The sequence below is a fragment of the Mustela putorius genome, unplaced genomic scaffold (genome assembly GCF_011764305.1).
Source record: "Mustela putorius furo isolate JIRA1106 unplaced genomic scaffold, ASM1176430v1.1 tig00000788_pilon_pilon_pilon, whole genome shotgun sequence".
Taxonomy (NCBI): domain Eukaryota; kingdom Metazoa; phylum Chordata; class Mammalia; order Carnivora; family Mustelidae; genus Mustela; species Mustela putorius.
The window spans coordinates 9735793-9754798 of NW_025421481.1; the positions used below are offsets into that span (position 1 = coordinate 9735793).

A 19006-nucleotide genomic window follows, 5' to 3' on the forward strand; every position below is an offset into this window, starting at 1 on the left:
TTTGAAAATTTAACCACAATAAAAATATTTTAATGGTTAAATAGTAAATTTTGTGTTACATATCCACAATAACAACAACAACAAAAAAAGGCAGTGGGGGAGGGAACATTTGCAAGTACCAAAGGCGAGACTGTTAAGAATAATAATAAAGCATTAAGGATCTGAAATTTTTGCTGATAATAATTTCAAAAAACTTGATAGGGAAATATGAGTGACTGGCACAGACACATGATTTAAAAAGGATGAGGAACCACAGCAGAGCTTAGCACTACATTGCGGAGAGTACTGGTAGATCCCACTTTTATCCCCAGAATGTAGCTTTATATTCAGGACTTTATGATTTCTCACTTTCACTCCTATTGTGTTGAATATATACAAGCAGAATTCAATGTAGCAAAAGAATGATATTTTAAATATTAAATTCATATTCATTTATAATATTTTACAGATCATAGGGAACTTTCTAGCCATTATCTAATTTCGTTGTCCAGATATCCCTGTGGAGTAGCTGATAGGATTCTGTTTCACTATGGAGAAAACTGAGATGCCAAAGCATCAAGTAACTTACCTAAAGTCACGGTTTCTGATAGAGCTATGACCCCAATCCTGGTCTTTTAACTCCCAGTATAGTGTCCTTTCTGCTACTTTATCCCTAACTCTCATTCTGCTGTTAAAATTAATAGTGATGAAGATTTTGGCAATGAGAATAAATAGTAGTGGTAGCTATCTCTACAAGGCCCCTCTGAGATAGAGAAGTAATCTACTGGAGTGACTAAGCCTTTGCTCTTAGGATTCCTGGGTCAAAATCCTGGCTATTGCACTTACTAGTTACATATTTTGAGCATATTTCATAACCCCTCTTTGCCTCAGTTTCGTTATTTGTGACATGGTACTGCAAATTGTACCTTCCAGGGTGATTCTGAATATTAAATAAGTTAACACTAAAGCACTTGGAAAAGTATCAAAGTATAGTAGACACTACTTATTGTTTAAAGTTTTTATTTAAATTCTGATTAAGGGACGGTGTCGTGTTAGTTTCAGGCATACAGTATAGTGAGTGATTCAACACTTCCATTCATCACCCAGTGGTAGACTCTGCTTACGTGCTTGTTGTTGTTGTTTTTATCATCATCATCATCATCATCATCATCATCATCATCATCTCCATTCTTTCATATGATCCTCAGAGTAACCCTTCACTATATAGGTATTATTATAGACTCCTGATGGTTCATGAAGTCCAGTACATTTGCTTTAACAAGATAATTCAAGCAGTACAATTTTTACTTTTTAAGGACAAGTGATTGCTGTTCATCAAGAGATTGAAAGGCTCTGTGGTAGTGGTTCTCAAAGTGTGGTCCCTGAACCCGTGCATCAATATCACTAGGAACTTGTTAGAACAAGTCCTAGAAAATTTTCCAGGTCTTATTCTAGACTTACTTGAAGTCCTCATCTGTAAAATGAGAAGATTAATGGTGGAACTCTGTTGAGAGAAATAAATTATATAATGCATGTAATGTGCTTAGCATAGTGGCTGGCATATAGTAAGTACTCAATAAGTATTAGTCATGGTTATTCTTAGAACAAAACCAATAATACAGTCTTTTAGTAAATCAAGAAATTATATAGAGGAATTTTCAAGTTAAAAAGCTGTTTCATAAAAAAATTAAAAAATTTTTTTTAAAAAAAGCTGTTTCATTTCCAGAGCAAATGGAAATATTTCATGGGTCATTATGGGTTCTTATGAAAAATTTTACCAATGCCCTGGTAATAATATTAAAATGTTGACAACTGATTTTTGTGTTGATGATGATCTAGCAAAATACTCACTTTGTCTTCTTTCTCCTCTCCCCCCTCATCTTCCTTCTCCTTCCTTTTTTCCTAGCTCTTGTCGACCAAAACCAAAATGCCCACATACCCCAGGATAACAATTTACCTGTTGTCATCCACTTCTCGCTGTTATCCAAGATCTGTTTAGAAAATGGTAAGATCCCTTTACCCATCCAAATTAGGGTCAACTCTGATGAGCAGCTAGAGTGAGAATTCACTTACCTTCCCTGAATTTGGAAACTTCTCCTAGTTATCCTCTTAGTACAATCTCAGTCAAAGCCAGGCTTTTAAGTTCATGTATTCCTTGTCAAAGTTTCCAGATGCACCACCTCTAAACCAGTGTCCGTGATTTCTCCACTCTGGTGCCCTGGGAGTTTTTTTCTTCTTGGTTCTAAGAAACCAACTTCAGTAATAATGACTTGCCTGTTCACCCAGGGCCTTCCATCACAAAAACATACCAACCTGGACTAGAAACCAAAGCTTCAAAGTTTTCCTTTTCTTTTTTCTAAAAGATTTTATTTATTTTTTTGACAGAGAGAGACACAGTGAGAGAGGGAACACAAGCAGGGGGAGTGGGAGAGAGAGAAGCAGGCTCCCCACTGAGCAGAGAGCCCAATGTGGGACTTGATCCCAGGACCCTGAGATCATGACCTGAGCTGAAGGCAGACATTTAAGGACTGAGCCACACAGGTGCCCCAAAGCTTCTTTGGTTTTAAAATTGTTTAAGTGTTATAAGGAGATTTCTTAAGGAAGATTATGAACACACAAATCTAGAAAGAATACAGTCTATCCCTGAATGACGTAAAAGGGATTGGATATAGATTATTGGGAAAGGGAACCTTGTCATTCCTTGAAATACAGACATAATATAGCCAACTTCATGTGGCTTAGGGAGTGAGTAGGAGTTGGGGCTGGCTGCTGTGGGTCTCAGATTTGCTTTTCGTAACCTTTTTATCATAACCTAAGAACTTTCATCACAACCTAAGAACTTTGAAAGTTTTTGCTTTTAGAGAATGTGATTTTAGGAGTCAGATGTCCTTCCCACACCTCCCAATACCCTACATATGTTTCTGAATCTGGTGTATTAAGCAATCAAAATTTATGACTGGGACTAACTGGAGTGGGATAGATATTGAGGAAATATGCATATGCTAAGAACAAGCCCAGTAAGTATGGCAAAACAGCAAATAGGAATGAAATAAATCATAAGCTATCCTGAGCGTTCAGCATGAAAATGTCAAGGAATCCAAATAGGTGGGTAAAGTCAGTAACAGGAAATCCCTCTGGAGGCAATTGAATGGCAAGCGAATAGTCTGTGAGTAAGCAGCAAGGCCTTAAGCATTAAGGGGCAGGATTGGAATCCCAAAGCAAGAAGCTGGAATTACATTATTGAACCCTTAAGGAAACTGGGATGGAGTTTGTTCAATCCTTCTCATCTAGAGTTAGCATGATTCTCATGGTCCAATGATAATGAACCTGAATGTGGTTATGTTAGTCAGGAATCTTTAAGCTGTAGATGATAAGAGCTCAACTCACACTGGCTTAAGCAACAGGAAAATTCTTTGCTAGTATACTGGGGGCAGCTCAAAAGATTAAAGGAAGAACTGCGGGAGCAAAGGTCCAAGGCAGGATGTGGGACTCAGCGCTTCTAGAGGCGCTTTCCTGTCCATCTCTGCTTGGCTGAATTCTACAGTTAGGCTTGGTTCACACAGTGAAAGAGATAGTCACCGCCAGCCCTAAATTCACATGCCCCATGCCTAGAAAGAAAGTGCTTCTTTTCCTCCAGTGTCCATGAAGGAGACTCAGGAATAGATCCCAAGTGTGCTGACTACCAATAAAATGCTCCCTCTTGAGAGATGGGATCTCAAGTCTAGGGGATGCTGAAGAATCTGATCTGTAGGTCTGCAGGGCGTGTAGGGATTTGAACACTTCAGAAGTCATCATAGGGATTTAATTCCTGGGGGTTATATTTTTAAAGCCATTTTAGTGCAAATCTCCTGAAGAGAGGTAATTCTTAAGCTGATGACTTATACTTTAATATAAATGGATTTGAGTACTTCTTCTTTTTTTTTTTAAGGTTTTATTTATTTGAGAGAGAGAATGCCTGCACTCAAGAGCACAAGGGTGGGGAGGGGGAGAGGGAGACTCTCAAGCAGACTCCCTGCTGAGTGTGGAGCTGGACCCTGGAGCTTGGCCCCACGACCCTGAGATCTTGACTTGAGCTGAAAACAAGAGCCGGTTGCTCACCCAACTGAGCCATCCAGTTACCCCTGGATTTTGGTTCCTTTTTCAAGTAGGCCTAGATAGACTGATGGCTGAGCAGGATTTATATAGTGAGTACTGAGTTTGGGTAAATTTTTAAATATCCCCTTGAGTTAATATGTGCATTGTTGTTTTAAGGTTGGATCTTTCAATATCCTGACTCAAAATTGGAAATTCTGAAATGGAAGACAATCCTCAGTACTGCTGTGAAGAGACTACAAGAAGCCACCATTCAAATGTAAGGAGCCTTCTGCAATGTTTATTTTTTAAGGATTTATATGTTTATTTTAGAGCTAGAACAAGAGAGAGCACACACACACACCCACACACACCCAGGGGTTGGGATAGAGGGAGAGATTTCTAAGCAGACTCCCTGATGAGCCCAGAGCCCACGCAGGGCTGGATCTCACAACCTGAACAGAAACCAAGAGTTGGATGCTTAACCAACTGAGCCACCCAGGCACCCCTGCAGTCTTTAGAATCATAGTTTTATGAGGCACATAATGGGTAGATAGGCAAGAAGAGATGCAGAGCCTGTGGGACCCTGGGCAAGTCACTCTATCACTTTGCCTTGTATCTGTAATACGAAAAAAAAAAAAAAACCATACACACACAAACCCTTCTTTTCCTAGTAACTCATAGATATAAGTTACTTTGTAGTACACAACTTTATCAGTCACTCAGCCTTGTCAGGTGACCAGTACAGGATCCTGTGTGAAAACAGTGCAGAAGAGAGAGAGGAGATAAGTCAAGGAAAGGAGTACTAGCTGTAGGGAAAGCACTAGGAAATAGGAAATTGGTCCCTATGTCCAAGAAACTTGTCACCTTAAATGGGAAACTAACCATCTTGGCAAGTTAACTTGGCAAGTTAATCAAGAGAGGACAAATCAAACACTTAGGGAGTGATAAGAACCAGAGCAAGCATTGACAAAATTCCTGCTCTGTGGCCAGACAGTGGAGCTGATGCTCTACATTTATCTATACTGCTCAGAACAACCCCATGAGATAAAGGCAATTATCATCTCCATTTTACAGATAAGGAAATTAATGTGCCTTGAAGTGTGGCAATTTGTTGCAAGTTACTCAGCTAGAAAAAGGCAGAGCCAGGAGTAAAACCCAGCTCTATCTGACTCCAAAGTGCACCCACTTTCAACTCATGCTTTGTTTTCACTCGTTTTCCACCTGGCCTTCGGTGTGAAAATAACCACTTAATGCTCTGTGGAGTGCCTTTCAAATGTGATAGATGCTTAGTATTTAAAATACTTATTTAAGGGGCACCTGAGTGGCTCAGTCGGTTAAGTGGTTAAGTGTCTACTTTCAGCTCAGGCATGATCCCGGGGTCCTGGGATGGAGCCCCGTGTCAGGCTCCCTGCTTAGTGGGGAATCTGCTTCTCTGTCTCCCTCTTCCCCTTCTCTTGCTCGTGCTCTCTCTCTCTTATAAATAAATAAAATCTTTTAAAAAAGTATTTAAAATTACATACACACAGAGACACCTGCCTGGCCAGTCAGAAGATTGTGTGACTCTTGATCTCGGGGTCATTGGTTCGAGCCCCTTGTTGGATAGAGAGATTATTTAAAATGATAATAATAAACTTTAAAACATACATAAAATAAAATTACATACAAAAAAAGTAATTGGAAAATGAGAAATTTTTAGATCAGAAGCAAACAAATTTTAATACTGTTGATCAATCTAAATTGTTAAGAGAGATCTTATAATGTAATGTGAAATTCTTTATTAGATTTTTCTAAAATCCTGGCCTTTACCACTCTGGACAAGAATTGAGCAGCGTGTGCAAGGACTGGAAAAAAAAGGTCTACAATCATCTGACTCTGTCTCTTTAATGGTGTCTCTCTCTTTAAGGCCCTTTAAGGACTGGAAAAGGTAGAGCAGGCCCAGAACCCAGACTTGGTTAAGATTTTAGATCTTGTGCTGAAAATTCCTGGTGATTTAATCAATGAAGAATAATTTCTAGTGAAAATTTTTAAAAGATTTTATTAATTTATTTGGGGGGTAGTGAGAGAGAGGGAGAGGACAAGCAAGGGGAATAGCATAGGGAGAGGGAGAAGCAGGCTCTCCACTGATTAGGGAGCCTGATGTGGGGTCTTGATCCCAGGACCCTGGGGATCATGACCCAAGCCAAAGGCAGATGCTTAACCAACCAAGCCACCCAGGTGCCCCTCTAGTGTAATTTTTTATTTTTTATTTTCTTATTTTTTGAAATTTAAAAAAATTTAAAATTATTATTTAAATTTTAATTTTAATTAAATTTAAATTAAATAAAATTTAATTTAATTTATTTAAATTAAATTTAAAATTTAAATAATTATTTAAAATTTTAAGCATAGTTTCACTAGAAATCACTCTTTATTGGTTCAATCACCAGGAATTTTAAAATTCAAATTAGTAAATTTAGTATATTGGTAAATTTAGTATCTAAACTTAAACATCATATTACAATTATTATTGTAAAACACCTATGCTTAAGGGCATCTGGCTGGCTCAGTTGGTTGAACATCTGTCTCTTGATTTCAACAAGCTCCTCACTGGGTGTGGACCTTGCTTAATTAAGATCATCTTTCGCCTTCTGCCTCTCCCCACTCCTGTGCTCTCTCTCTCTTCCTCAAAAAATAAGCAAACAAAAACAAACAAGCAAACAAAAATCCCACCTATGCTTAGTATTTAAACTAAATTTTATTATTGTACAATAATCAATGTTTTGTTTTAAATTTCTCACCCTTGTTTTTATTACTGGAAAAATCTTTCCTCATGCTAAAATTGGATAAACCTACTGTATGTTTTAATTTCTTTTTTCTCCATTTAGTTGGAAATTTGTGTGTGTGTGGTATGAAGTTTCTAGCTCGATTTCTCCCATGCCAATAAGAATAATAGCTGGTATTTATTGAGTGCTAATAATAGTAGCTAACATTTATTGAGTGTTTGTTTTGTGCAGATTCTTTTTACATCAAAAGCAGCTTAAACAATTTTACCAATTTATTCTTACAGGTAAACTTAGAATTAGTTTTTCAGGTTTAAAAAGACTTCAAGTGATGTGGAGCAGGTGGTATATTTTAATGGGGAAAAAAAACTTGCAGGGAGTATATGAGAACTCTCTGTACTTTCCACTCAGTTTTGCTGTGAACCTAATACTGCTCTAAAAAAATAAAGACTAAAGCAAAAGCTGAAATAAAAAATGGAGTCAGAACATCTAGGTTCATTAGTCAATAGCGTGGGATCTTGTGTAAATCACTTGAACTTCCTGAACCTCTGCTCCTTTATTCATTTAGGGATAATGACATGTTTTCTGCTTACCACAGCAGGTTCTTGTGACTCAGTATATATAAATGTACTTTGCAGAGACCAAAGCACCAAGCAAGCACAAAGCATTTTTTAATAATAAACCAGTACTGTCAGAAGTGGTTTCTTAAAACAAGTAGGGTTAGAACCAAGAAGAGATGGCTTGGCAGAATAGATGGAGGAGGTGAGTTTAGCTGGCACACAGCAGCAGGGATGAGTATGATGCTGTTATATGTGACCCATAGTAATAAGCTTTGTCAAGAGAGTGGTTTTTTAACAACGAGAATTTCTAGAATTCATTCCCAAGGGATTTAGCATATACAGAATCCAAGCTTTAAAAAGAACACATGTAAAATTTTACAATGTGTGCATTACAAAGCATCTCTGCAAGAAAATCAGCCAAACCTTAACATCCCTTGGTTCCAGGGTGAGAGATAGCATGTAGATTGAAAAAAAAATGCTTGCTGGATGAAGTGCAATTTTATAAAGATTATTTATTTATTTGACTGAGAGATGGCAAGTAGGCAGAGAGGCAGGTGGGGGGGCAGGGAGCAGGCTCCCTGCTGAGCAGAGAGCCCAATGTGGGGCTCCATCCCAGGACCTTGAGATCATGACCTGAGCTGAAGGCAGAGGCTTAAACCACTGAGCCACCCAGGCGCCCCTGAAATGCAATTTTAGACAAATCAGAAGTATTGTCTTGTGCACCCTGATAAATTTCTATCACATTTGCTCCACACAGAAAATTATAGAAGTTTAATATCAAGTCAGACCAAGGGAAATTAGAGCAGCATCTTGTCCTACTCCATTGGCAGGTGCACTCTGAAACATACTCTCTTTTCTTATCACAGGAAGTCTAGTATCACAAACACAGTGAACCCTCCCATCCCAGACCAGATCCCACGGTAATAAATAATAATAAACTTTAATAATAATAACTTTACAGCAGAGCACATCCTCCAGACAGTATTTATTTACCCGGACCTTTTGACTGGGACTGAATCAAGTCTCTGGACTGTAACTGGTGAAGGTCTAGTCTTCTGATTTTATTCGTGTTTACTATTAGGACATGGTGGAACAAAAGCATTAGACTGGGAATCCCAGGCTTGCTCCCAATACTGTCCCTGCCATTTCTGTTGTGTGACCTGGGGTACAAGAGGCAATGTCTATAAAGGTGTAGAGCTCAAGCTTTGGAGTTCACACAAATCTCATGCTCCTGTTTGCCAGCTCTGTAATTTGGGGTACTCGTTCTGCTTCTCACAGCCTTACTTTCCTCATAAAAAATGGAGGTACTAGTAGAATGTACCTCATAGGGTTATTGAAAGCATTACATGAAATCATTCAGTTAAATAATTTAGCACAATCTGTAGACAATAGTGAATGCTTGATAAACAGTAACTGTTGTTTAGCATTTATCAGTTCCCTTTTCTGTACTTTGGCTTTCTCATCTGTAAAATGGAATTGGATATTGCCCAGTGTCCAAGCATCCTTCACTACTTATGTTTATTGAAAGCCCCCACTATATTGAATTTAGCTTAAATTCTTAGGCAGTTTTGATCTGAGAGGACGTTCCCTTTCTATTCCAGCCTGTCTCTCAAAGTGGTCCAGATGCCAGAGGGCTGGGATAATTGGGTAACTTCTGACTTAGCAAAGGATTCTTTTGTAAGCCCTAGCAATGACTTTTCCTAGGAATGACCCAAAACTCCCAAGAAACCTTTTATGCAAATATTAGGGCTCCTTTGTTGAACTAATCAGTTTGGTGGTAATTATCACCTACTGGAGACTCCAGAGGTCAACTTCTGGTCCTCAGGCAGGAAGAGAGCAAAAGCTGCCAGTTCCTTGAGAAAAGGCAGAGAATAGCAGCCTTTCATTGGCAGAGAGCCTGATTAGTCTTTACGTGATACCATGATACAATTCCTAGGGACTTATTAAAGGGTTAGAAAAGGAAGCACTCACCACTTTAAAGGAGTTATGAGGAACTTCCCTGAATTATAATAGTCTACTCTTGAGTATTTGTGGCATTCATATAAGGTAGGAGATTTTGCATTGGGGTTTTTTGCATTACAGCTTTTGTATCTTGATTTTTTGCCTTGCAGGTAAGGAGGGGACCATCCCTTTTCTCTCTCTCTCTCTCTCAATAATTATAGGTATGTACACCTTAGAGGCATACTTACCTTTCTTAAGAATAATCCAAAGGTCCATTTGTAGAGAGTCACAGAAAAATAGAATCATGTCTAGGCATTGAATGAAAGGGCCAAGGTGTGGGCTTGGTGAATGGTCATTAGACTCAGGTTTCCAATTAGTCTATAAATGTGTGTTGTTAGGCTTTGATGCTTATAAATGGAGTGGCATATGTGTGTTCTGGTGTAGGGAAGAATAGCAATTTGTAAGTGCTTACTTTTTTGTCACATTATTCAAAAATTTAGCCCACTTCTGACAGTGGGATATATTTTCATGAGAATGTGACAAAGAAAGGAAGGAGGAGGAAAACAAAAGAAGAAGCAAACAGCAAGAGAAACCAGTTGTTTTAATCAAGCATTTCCATTTTTGAGTGGCAGATCTGGCCCTTGCCCACCCGCCTGGGTCTGGTTCCTTTCCCATAGGACTTGCTGAGAAGTTCCCCCTCCTGCTTCTCTGAGAGGGGCCAGTCACCCTTGCGGATTGCTAGGGACTCCCATCCCCAGCGCTCCCCCGCTAACAGCAGTGTGGCTATTATACCTCTCTCTCTTCATTAATCATCTATATTATTTCCAATTACTTTTTTTTCCCCATCATCCTAAGTATACTCTTTAATCCTCCTATCCCCTACTTCACCCATCCCCCCACCTTCTGGTAACTGTCAGTTTGTTTTTTATAGTTAAGAGTCTATTTTTTGGTTTGTCTCTATCTTTCTTTTTTCCCTTTGATCATTTGTTTTGTTTCTTAAGTTCCACATATGAATGAAATCATATGGCATTTGTCTCTCTGATTTATTTTAGTTAGAATTATATTCTCTAACTCTATCCATGTTGTTGCAGGACAAATTTCATTCTTTTTTATGAATGAATAATATTCCATTGTGTATATACCACATATTCCTTACCAATTCATCTATCAATGGACATGGGGTGCTTACATAATTTGGCTATTGTAGATAATGCTGCAATAAACATAGGGATGCATGTATTTCTTTGAATTAATATTTTCGTATTGGGAGGGGGGGTAAATACCCAGTAGTGCAGTTCCTGGATCATAGGGTGATTCTAGTTTTAATTTTTTGAGGACCCTCCATACTGTTTTCCACAGTAACTGCAGCAGTTCCCATTCACACCTACAGAGCTGAGGGTTCCTTTTCCTCCATATACTTGTCAACACATGCTGTTTCTTGTGTTTTTGATTTCAGCCATTCAGACAGGTACGAGGTGATACCTCATGGTAGTTTTGATTTGCATTTTGCTGCTAATGAATGATATTGAGCATTTTTTCTATGTCTGTTTGCCATTTGCAGTGACTTCTTTAGAGAAATGTCTGTTCAGGTCTTCTGCCCATTTTTATATTAAATTATTTGTTTTTTTGGGTATTGATTGTATCAGTTCCTTATATATTTTGGATACTAACCCTTTATCAGATATGTCATTTGGAAGTATCTTCTCTCATTCCATAGATTGTCTTTTAGTTTCATTTATTTTTTCCTTTGCTGGGCAGAAGCTTTTTATTTTGAGGTAGTCCCAATAGTTTTTTCTTGCTTTTATTTCTTTTGTGTCAGGAAGCATAGCTAGAAAAATGTTGCTACAGCCAATTTTAGTGACATTATTGCCTATGCTCTCTTCAAGGATTTTTATGGTTTCAGGTATCACACTTAGGTCTTTAATCCATTTTGGGTTTATTTTGGTGTATGATATATGAAAGTGATACAATTTCATTCTTTTGCATGTTGCCAGTTTTGCCAACACCATTTGTTGAAGAGAATTTTTCTCTTTGTTATTAACTCCTCCTGTGTTGAAGATTAATTGACCATATAATTGTGGGTTTATTTCTGGGTTTTCTATTCTATTTCATTGATCTATGTGAGTATTTTTATGCTAGTACCATACTGTTTTAATCAGTACTGCTTTGTTTTTCTTTACTTAAATTCAATTAGCCAACAGATAGTACATCATTAGTTTCAGATGTAGAGTTCACTAATTCATCAGTTTTATGTAATACCCTGTGTGTTCATCATACCACGTGCCCTCTTTATTGCCCATCACCCAATTACTCCACCCCCCGCCCCAGCTCCCCTCCAGCAACCCTCAGTTTTTTTCCTATATTTTCTCTCATGGTTTGTCTCCCTCTCCGATTACTTCCCATTTAATTTTCCCTCCCTTCCACTATGATCCTCTGCACTGTTTCTCATATTCTACATATGAATGAAACCCTATGATAACTGTCTTTCTCTCATTGACTTATTTTGCTCAACATATTACCCTCCAGTTCCATTCACATCTATGTAAATAGTAAGTATTCATCCATTCTGATGGCTGAGTAATATTCCATTGTATATATATATACCACTTCTTTTTTATCCATTCATCTGTTGATGGGCATCTTAGTTCTTTCCACAGTTTGGCTGTTGTGGACATTGCTGCTATAAACTTTGGGGTGCACGTGTTCCCTCAGATCATTACACTTGGATCTTTGGGATAAATGCCTAGTAGTGCAATTGCTGGGTCATAGGATAGCCTATTTTTTAAAATTAAATTTATTTATTTTCATCATAAAAGTATTCATTATTTTTTTCACCACACCCAGTGCTCCATGCAATCTGTGCCCTCTATAATACCCACCACCTGGTACCCCAACCTCCCACCCCCCCGCCACTTCAAACCCCTCAGATTGTTTTTCAGAGTCCATAGTCTCTCATGATTCACCTCCCCTTCCAATTTACCCCAACCCCCCTTCTCTCTAACTCCCCATGTCCTCCATGCTATTTGTTATGCTCCACAAATAAGTGAAACCGTATGATAATTGACTCTCTCTGCTTGACTTATTTCACTCAGCATAATCTCTTCCAGTCCTGTCCATGTTGCTACAAAAGTTGGGTATTTATCCTTTCTGATGGAGGCATAATACTCCATAGTGTACAGAACCACATTTTCCTTATCCATTCATCTGTTGAAGGGCATCTTGGTTCTTTCCATAGTTTGGTGACCGTGGCCATTGCTGCTATAAACATTGGGGTACAGATGGCCCTTCTTTTCACTACATCTGTATTTTTGGGGTAAATACCCAGGAGTGCAATTGCAGGGTCATAGGGAGATTCAAATTAAAACCACATTGAGATACCACCTTACACCAGTTAGAATGGCCAAAATTAACAAGACAGGAAACAACATGTGTTGGAGGGGATGTGGAGAAAGGGGAACCCTCTTACACTGTTGGTGGGAATGCAGGTTGGTGCAGCCTCTTTGGAGAGCAGTGTGGAGATTCCTCAAGAAATTAAAAATAGGATAACCTATTTTTAACTTCTTTTTTTTTTTTTTAAGATTTTATTTATTTATTTGACAGAGAGAAATCACAAGTAGATGGAGAGGCAGGCAGAGAGAGAGAGAGGGAAGCAGGCTCCCTGCTGAGCAGAGAGCCCGATGCGGGCCTCGATCCCAGGACCCTGAGATCATGACCTGAGCCGAAGGCAGCGGCTTAACCCACTGAGCCACCCAGGCGCCCTATTTTTAACTTCTTAAGGAACCCCCATATTGTTTTCCAGAGTGGCTGTACCATCTTGTATTCCTACCAGCAGTATAAAAGGATTCCCCTTTCCCCACATCTGTCATTTCCAACTTGTCAATTTTATCCATTCTGACTGGTATGAGGTGGTATCTCACTGTGGTTTTGACTTGTATTTCCCTGATGCCAAGGGATGTTGAGCATTTTTTCATGTGTCTTTGGCCAATTAGATGTCTTCTTTGGACAAACATCTGTTCATATCTTCTGTCCATTTCTCTCTCTCTTTTTTTAAATACTTTCTTGTAGCTGTTAGTTATTTTTTAAAAGATTTTATTTGTTTATTTAATAGAGAAAGAGAGATCAAAAGTAGGCAGAGAGGCAGGCAGAGAGAGGGGAAAGCAGGCTCCCTGCTGAGCAGAGAGCCCAATGCAGGGCTCAATCTGAGATCATGCCACAAGCCGAAGGCATAGGCTTAACCCACTGAGCCACCCAGGCACCCCTCTTCTGTCCATTTCTTGACTGGATTATTTGTTCTTTGGCTGTTGACTTTGATAAGTTCTTTATAGATCTTAGGTACCAGCTCTTTACTGATAAGACATTTGCAAACATCTCCGATTCCGTAGGTTGCCTTTTAGTTTTGTTTACTGTTTTCTTTGCTGTGCAGAAGCTTTTTATTTTGATGTAGTCCCAGTAGTTCACTTTTGCTTTTGTTTCTCTTGCCTTTGGAGACATGTCTAGCAAGAAGTTGTTACAGTTGTGGTCAAAGAGGTTGCTGCCTATATTCTCAAGGGTTTTAATGGATTCCTGTCTCACAGTTCATTCTTTCATCCATTTTGAGTTTATTTTTGTGTATGGTATAAGGAAATGGTCCAGTTTCATTCTTCTGCATATGACTGTCCAGTTTTCCCAGCACCATTTGTTGAAGAGACTGTCCTTTTTACACTGGATATTCTTTCCGGTTTTGTTGAAGATTAGTTGACCATAGAGTTGAGGGTCTGTTTCTGAGTTCTCTATTCTGTTCCATTGATTATGTGTCTGTTCTTGCCAGTACCACACTGTCTTGATGATTACAGCTTTGTAATATAGCTTGAGGTCCAGCATTGTGATGCTACCAGCTTTGGTTTTCTTTCTCAGCATTCTTCTGGCTGTTGTCTTTTGTGGTTCTATACATTTTTAAGATTATTTGTTCTAGCTCTGTGAAAAAGTCAATGTTATTTTGTAATATAATTTGTAATCTGGAATTGCAATACCTCCAGTTTTGTCCAATTACTTATATTTTTTTAAGTAAACTCTATGCGCATCATGGGGCTTGAACTCATGACCCTTGGGATCAAGAGTTGCATACTCTACTGACTGAGCTAGTCAGGCACCCTATCCAGTTACTTATTTTTAATTCTTTAAAAATTTTCCTTTCAGGGGTGCCTGGGTGGCTCAGTGGGTTAAGCCTCTGCCTTCGGCCAGGTCATGATCTTAGGGTCCTGGGATCAAGCCCCGCATTGGGCTCTCCCTTAGCAGGGAGCCTGCTTCCCCCTTTCTGCCTGCCTCTCTGCCTACTTGTGATGTCTCTCTTTGTCAGATAAATAAATAAAAATTTTCCTTTCAGCATAGCTCTTCTCAAACCCCAAACCCCACCCTCAACCAATAAATGCATACATGTGTATACACACACGCACACACAAACCAATTCTTCCAAACACTATGAGACCCTTATTGAGATATGCCAGCTCAGTTTTAGAAATTTTCTTTTTTGTTTTTTATTTCTTTCTTTCTTTTTTAAGATTTTATTTATTTGAGAGAGAGGGAGAAAGAGCACAAGCAGGGGAAGGAGCAGAGGAAGAGGGAGAAGCAGACTCCCTGGTTGAACGAGGAGCCTAACTTGGGGCTCCATCCCAGGACCCTGGGATCATGGCAAACACTTAACCAACTGAGCCACCGAGGTGCCCCAATTTTAGAAATTTTCAATTGCACCTTAAAATGAAAACCGAGGATTCCTGTTTGAATATGCTCTGAATCTGAGGGGACTTGCTGAGGGCAGCCTTAGATAATCTTTTTACATTGTTTCTGAGGTTCGTTTATTGGTTTTGTGTTCCACTCTATATCTGTTTGAAAATGCCCAAACTTCTAACTCTTCTATGAAAAGGTAGCTCCCACTTTCCCTAGTTAGAGTCCTGACGTTTCTGATTATTCTCAAGTGTTGGTCATGAATGTGCCCAATTCCATCCCCACATCCTGTCTTTTTTTTTTTTTTAAGATTTTATTTTATTTATTTGACAGAGAGATCACAAGTCGGCAGAGAGGCAGGCAGAGAGAGAGGAGGAAGCAGGCTCCCTGCTGAGCAGAGAGCCTGATATGGGGCTCGATCCCGGGATCCCGAGATCATGACCTGAGCCGAAGGCAGAGGCTCCAACCCACTGAGCCACCCAGGTGCCCCCCCACATCCTGTCTTAAGAACACAGAAGTCCTGCAGCCCACTTCTGCTAGCCAGGACCATGCAGTAGAGGCAAGCCAGCTAGTCCGTATGGATGTTAAACAGGTGGTGTTGGGCTCCAAGACAGTCAAGAATAGCTCTAGTATATGACCTCTGCTTTTCCAGCCTGATTCTGAAGCCTTGTTCTAATGCCACGTTGCCAACAGCTCCTATTTGGCATGCGTGGGTGCACAAGTGTATGTGCACATGTGTGTCTCCCTGTGTGTGTTTGTATGAGCATGTGAGTGTATATGTGTTTGCATACCTGTGTCTGTGTCTCTGTGTGTGTGTGTATTGGGGGCCGGAAGCTGGGTGAGAAGTAGGAAGGTCTGCTTCATGTGCTGACCCTCAGATACAGAGCCCTGGTGGGTCTCATTTTATCCTATGCCCACAGCTCCTGTAGCACCCAACATTAGGAATATGGGGAAAAAAATCTCCTGAAGTGAAGAGAGTAGAGAGTTTGGAGTTGATATGCATGGCATTGCATCCTGGTTTTACCATGTAAATAAAAAAATCAGGCTCTCTTTAGAATGGGGATGAATAGCACCTATCTCATAGGAGTGTATGAATTTTGCCTATGGAAGATATTTAGTGAATATTTATGAATGGGTCAATGAATGTTCCAAGGGGACTACCTTAATTTCAGGGTCTTGTCTGTCTAAATTGTAGCATATAGGGAGTTTCATATTCACTTACCCTTTCCCTCTACCACCTTATTATTAATGAACATGTATTTGTATATTCCTCACTGAATTGTAACAGAGATACCTAGTATATTTAGAAGGCATGCTAAATACTGAGGTCTGTACCTAGAGGTCTGTGTGCATTAATTAACCAGAAAGTCCCTATATTTCTGTCTTAGGTGCTTAACAGAAATATCAGCTACAACCAGAGGTTCTCTTAAAAGGAAGTCTGGTGCCTTACTCATTCTTTTTCTCCCACGGTCCATGTTCCCTTTTGTGCTGGGGACAAGTCAAAGCAAGAAAGAGGTTGGGGAAATTCTCCAATTTGCAAGCCTTACTTCTATTTAAGGGAATGTGCTATGGTGAGTGCTGTGAAGTGTGTAAACCTAGCGATTCACAGACTTGTACCCCTGGAGCTAATAATATGTTATAGTTTATAAAAAAGTAAAAAATTTATATATAAAAAAGAGTGTCTTATGGTTTGTCTCCCTCCCAATCCCATCTTGTCTCATTTTTTCCTTTCCTATCCCCCAAACCCTCGACATTGCCTCTCAAATTCTTCATATCCGGGAGATCATACGATAATTGTCTTTCTCTGATTGACTTATTTTGCTCAGCTTAATACCCTCTAGTTCCATCCATGTTGTTGCAAATGGCAAGATTTAATTTCTTTTGATGGCTGCATAGTATTCCATTGTATATATATGTACCACATCTTCTTTATCCCTTCCTCTGTTGATGGACATCTAGGTTCTTTCCATAGTTTGGCTATTGTTGGATATTGTCTAATGCTATAAACATTCAGGTGCACATGCCCCTTTGGATCACTACTTTGTATCTTCAGGGTAAATACCCAGTAGCATGATTGCTGGGTCATAGGGTAGCTCTATTTTCAATGAGGTAGCACCAGTATTCCCCTCAATTCTTGCCCAGGCCTGTGCTGCATCACGCCACTCCTGTGGGGACAGGTGATATGTACTGGTCCTGCATTTGCTGCAGCCTGTAGTACAGTGCTTCACACACAGCAGGTGCTCAATAACTGTGTAAAAATGGTAGGTACTCAATGAACCCTTGCTAAGGATTTCCAAATTTGTCTGTCCAGATCTAAGGAAGCCTTTAGATAAGCGGTAAAATCACAGAGGCTGGAACAGCCATTACCCACCCTCTAGCCATTGATAAGACCAAGAAATAGCTACTTCTTGGATTTTTTTCTTTTTTTTTAAGATTCATTTATTTATTTTAGAGAGAAAGCAAGAGCATGAGCTGGGGAGGGGCAGAGGGGGAAAGAAAGAGAGAGAGAAAAGCAGACTTCCTGCTGAGTACAGAGCCCCCACAGGGCTGGATCTCAGGACCCTGAGATCCTGATCTGACCTGAAATCAGTCGGACATTCAGCCTACTGAGCCACCCAGGCACCCCATTTAATTTTTTTCTTTTGAACAGAAAAGCAGAAGAAGCAAAGCTTAAAAAAGAGGGATTCAACAAACAACTTACCTTGCTCTACTATAATGATCCTAAATGTGTGGTGAAGGTGAGCAGCAGCCCCCACGTTTCTCAATGTTTCTGGCTGGAGCTGCTCAAGAGGAAGACTGAGATGCCAGTGGTCCAAGAGGCTGACCCAGAGATGAAGAAGTTCCATTACACACTGGTAGATGGTTCTTCTCTGACATAATATCCTTTTGAAATCCCAAAAGGAAAGGAGGATGGAGGAAGCCAGCATGATGGAAGGGACTGATGGGTAGGACATTTCTGTTTGATCAGAAAATTGCATTGGAAAAGGGAGTCTGGTGCCTTACTCATTCTTTTTCTCCCACGGTCCATGTTCCCTTGTGCTGGGGACAAGTCAAAGCAAGAAAGAGGTTGGGGAAATTCTCCAATTTGCAAGCCTTACTTCTATTTAAGAGAACCTCTGGTTGTAGCTGATATTTCTGTTAAGCACCTAAGGGCTCACATGGTTCTAAGAAAATGAGTTTGCCTTCATTTTCCTGATTAGTAGAGAGAACCACATGGGGATTTAGCATCAAGAGGACCTACCTTGAAAAGGTAGAAAGAAAAGAGACTTCATACAAATCCAAAATGAAGAAGACCTCAGGAGATTGGTACAGTTAGATTTTGTGAACTTCTTCACATATCCTTAGTTATCCCTCAGCCCTGCTCTGCCCTCATCTGTCTGTAGATGTTGTCAGGGAGACACAATCCTCCTGCAGCATGCTGTAGGGTCATACTGGGTAGCAATGGGCAACTTTGGTTTCTAGTCACTCTTCTACTAATAGGACCAGTCTAACCAGACTTCCCTCTTATTATTCACAAGATTGGTTTCAAAGAATTTGGGGCTAAAATGCGGGTGCCAAGAGCTGATGGTTATCAGAAGGGAGGTGAGTGTGACTGGGAGGCTGGGGGGATTAAACAGGTGATGGTGATTAAGGAGGGCACTTGTGATGAGCACTGGGTGTTGTATGTAAGTGTTGAATTACTAAATTCTATACCTGAAATTAATAAATAAATAAAATGAGGGTGCACGTAATGTGGACATATGGGAAGAGCATGCAAGTGAGAATCAGGGAACCCAGTTGCTGGCCTGGCACTGCCATTATTATCCTCAATGACCACAGGAAAGTGAGTCACCCTCTCTGGACTTCTGTTAGCTTATTTGTAAAGAGATAATTAAAAAAAAATTAAATTGTATGTGAGTTAACATCATTCCAAATAAGAATAATTATAAGAATAATTATTACCATCATTGTTTTTTCTCATCAGTATCCGTTCCTTAACCTGGATTTTATCTA

At 39.6% G+C, this 19006-nt stretch overlaps 1 protein-coding gene across 8 annotated transcripts in view; it reads left to right on the plus strand.

Moving 5' to 3' along the window:
• LOC106003321 (uncharacterized protein C3orf20 homolog) overlaps positions 1-19006 on the plus strand; it is a 122707-nt gene that overhangs the window by 21460 nt on the left and 82241 nt on the right. For all 8 annotated transcript variants that reach the window (XM_045084823.1, XM_045084824.1, XM_045084825.1 and 5 more), the window contains exons 4-5: positions 1886-1984; positions 4231-4330. In XM_045084823.1, the coding sequence (XP_044940758.1) occupies positions 1886-1984; positions 4231-4330 (199 nt within the window). The remainder of the gene's footprint in view (positions 1-1885; positions 1985-4230; positions 4331-19006) is intronic.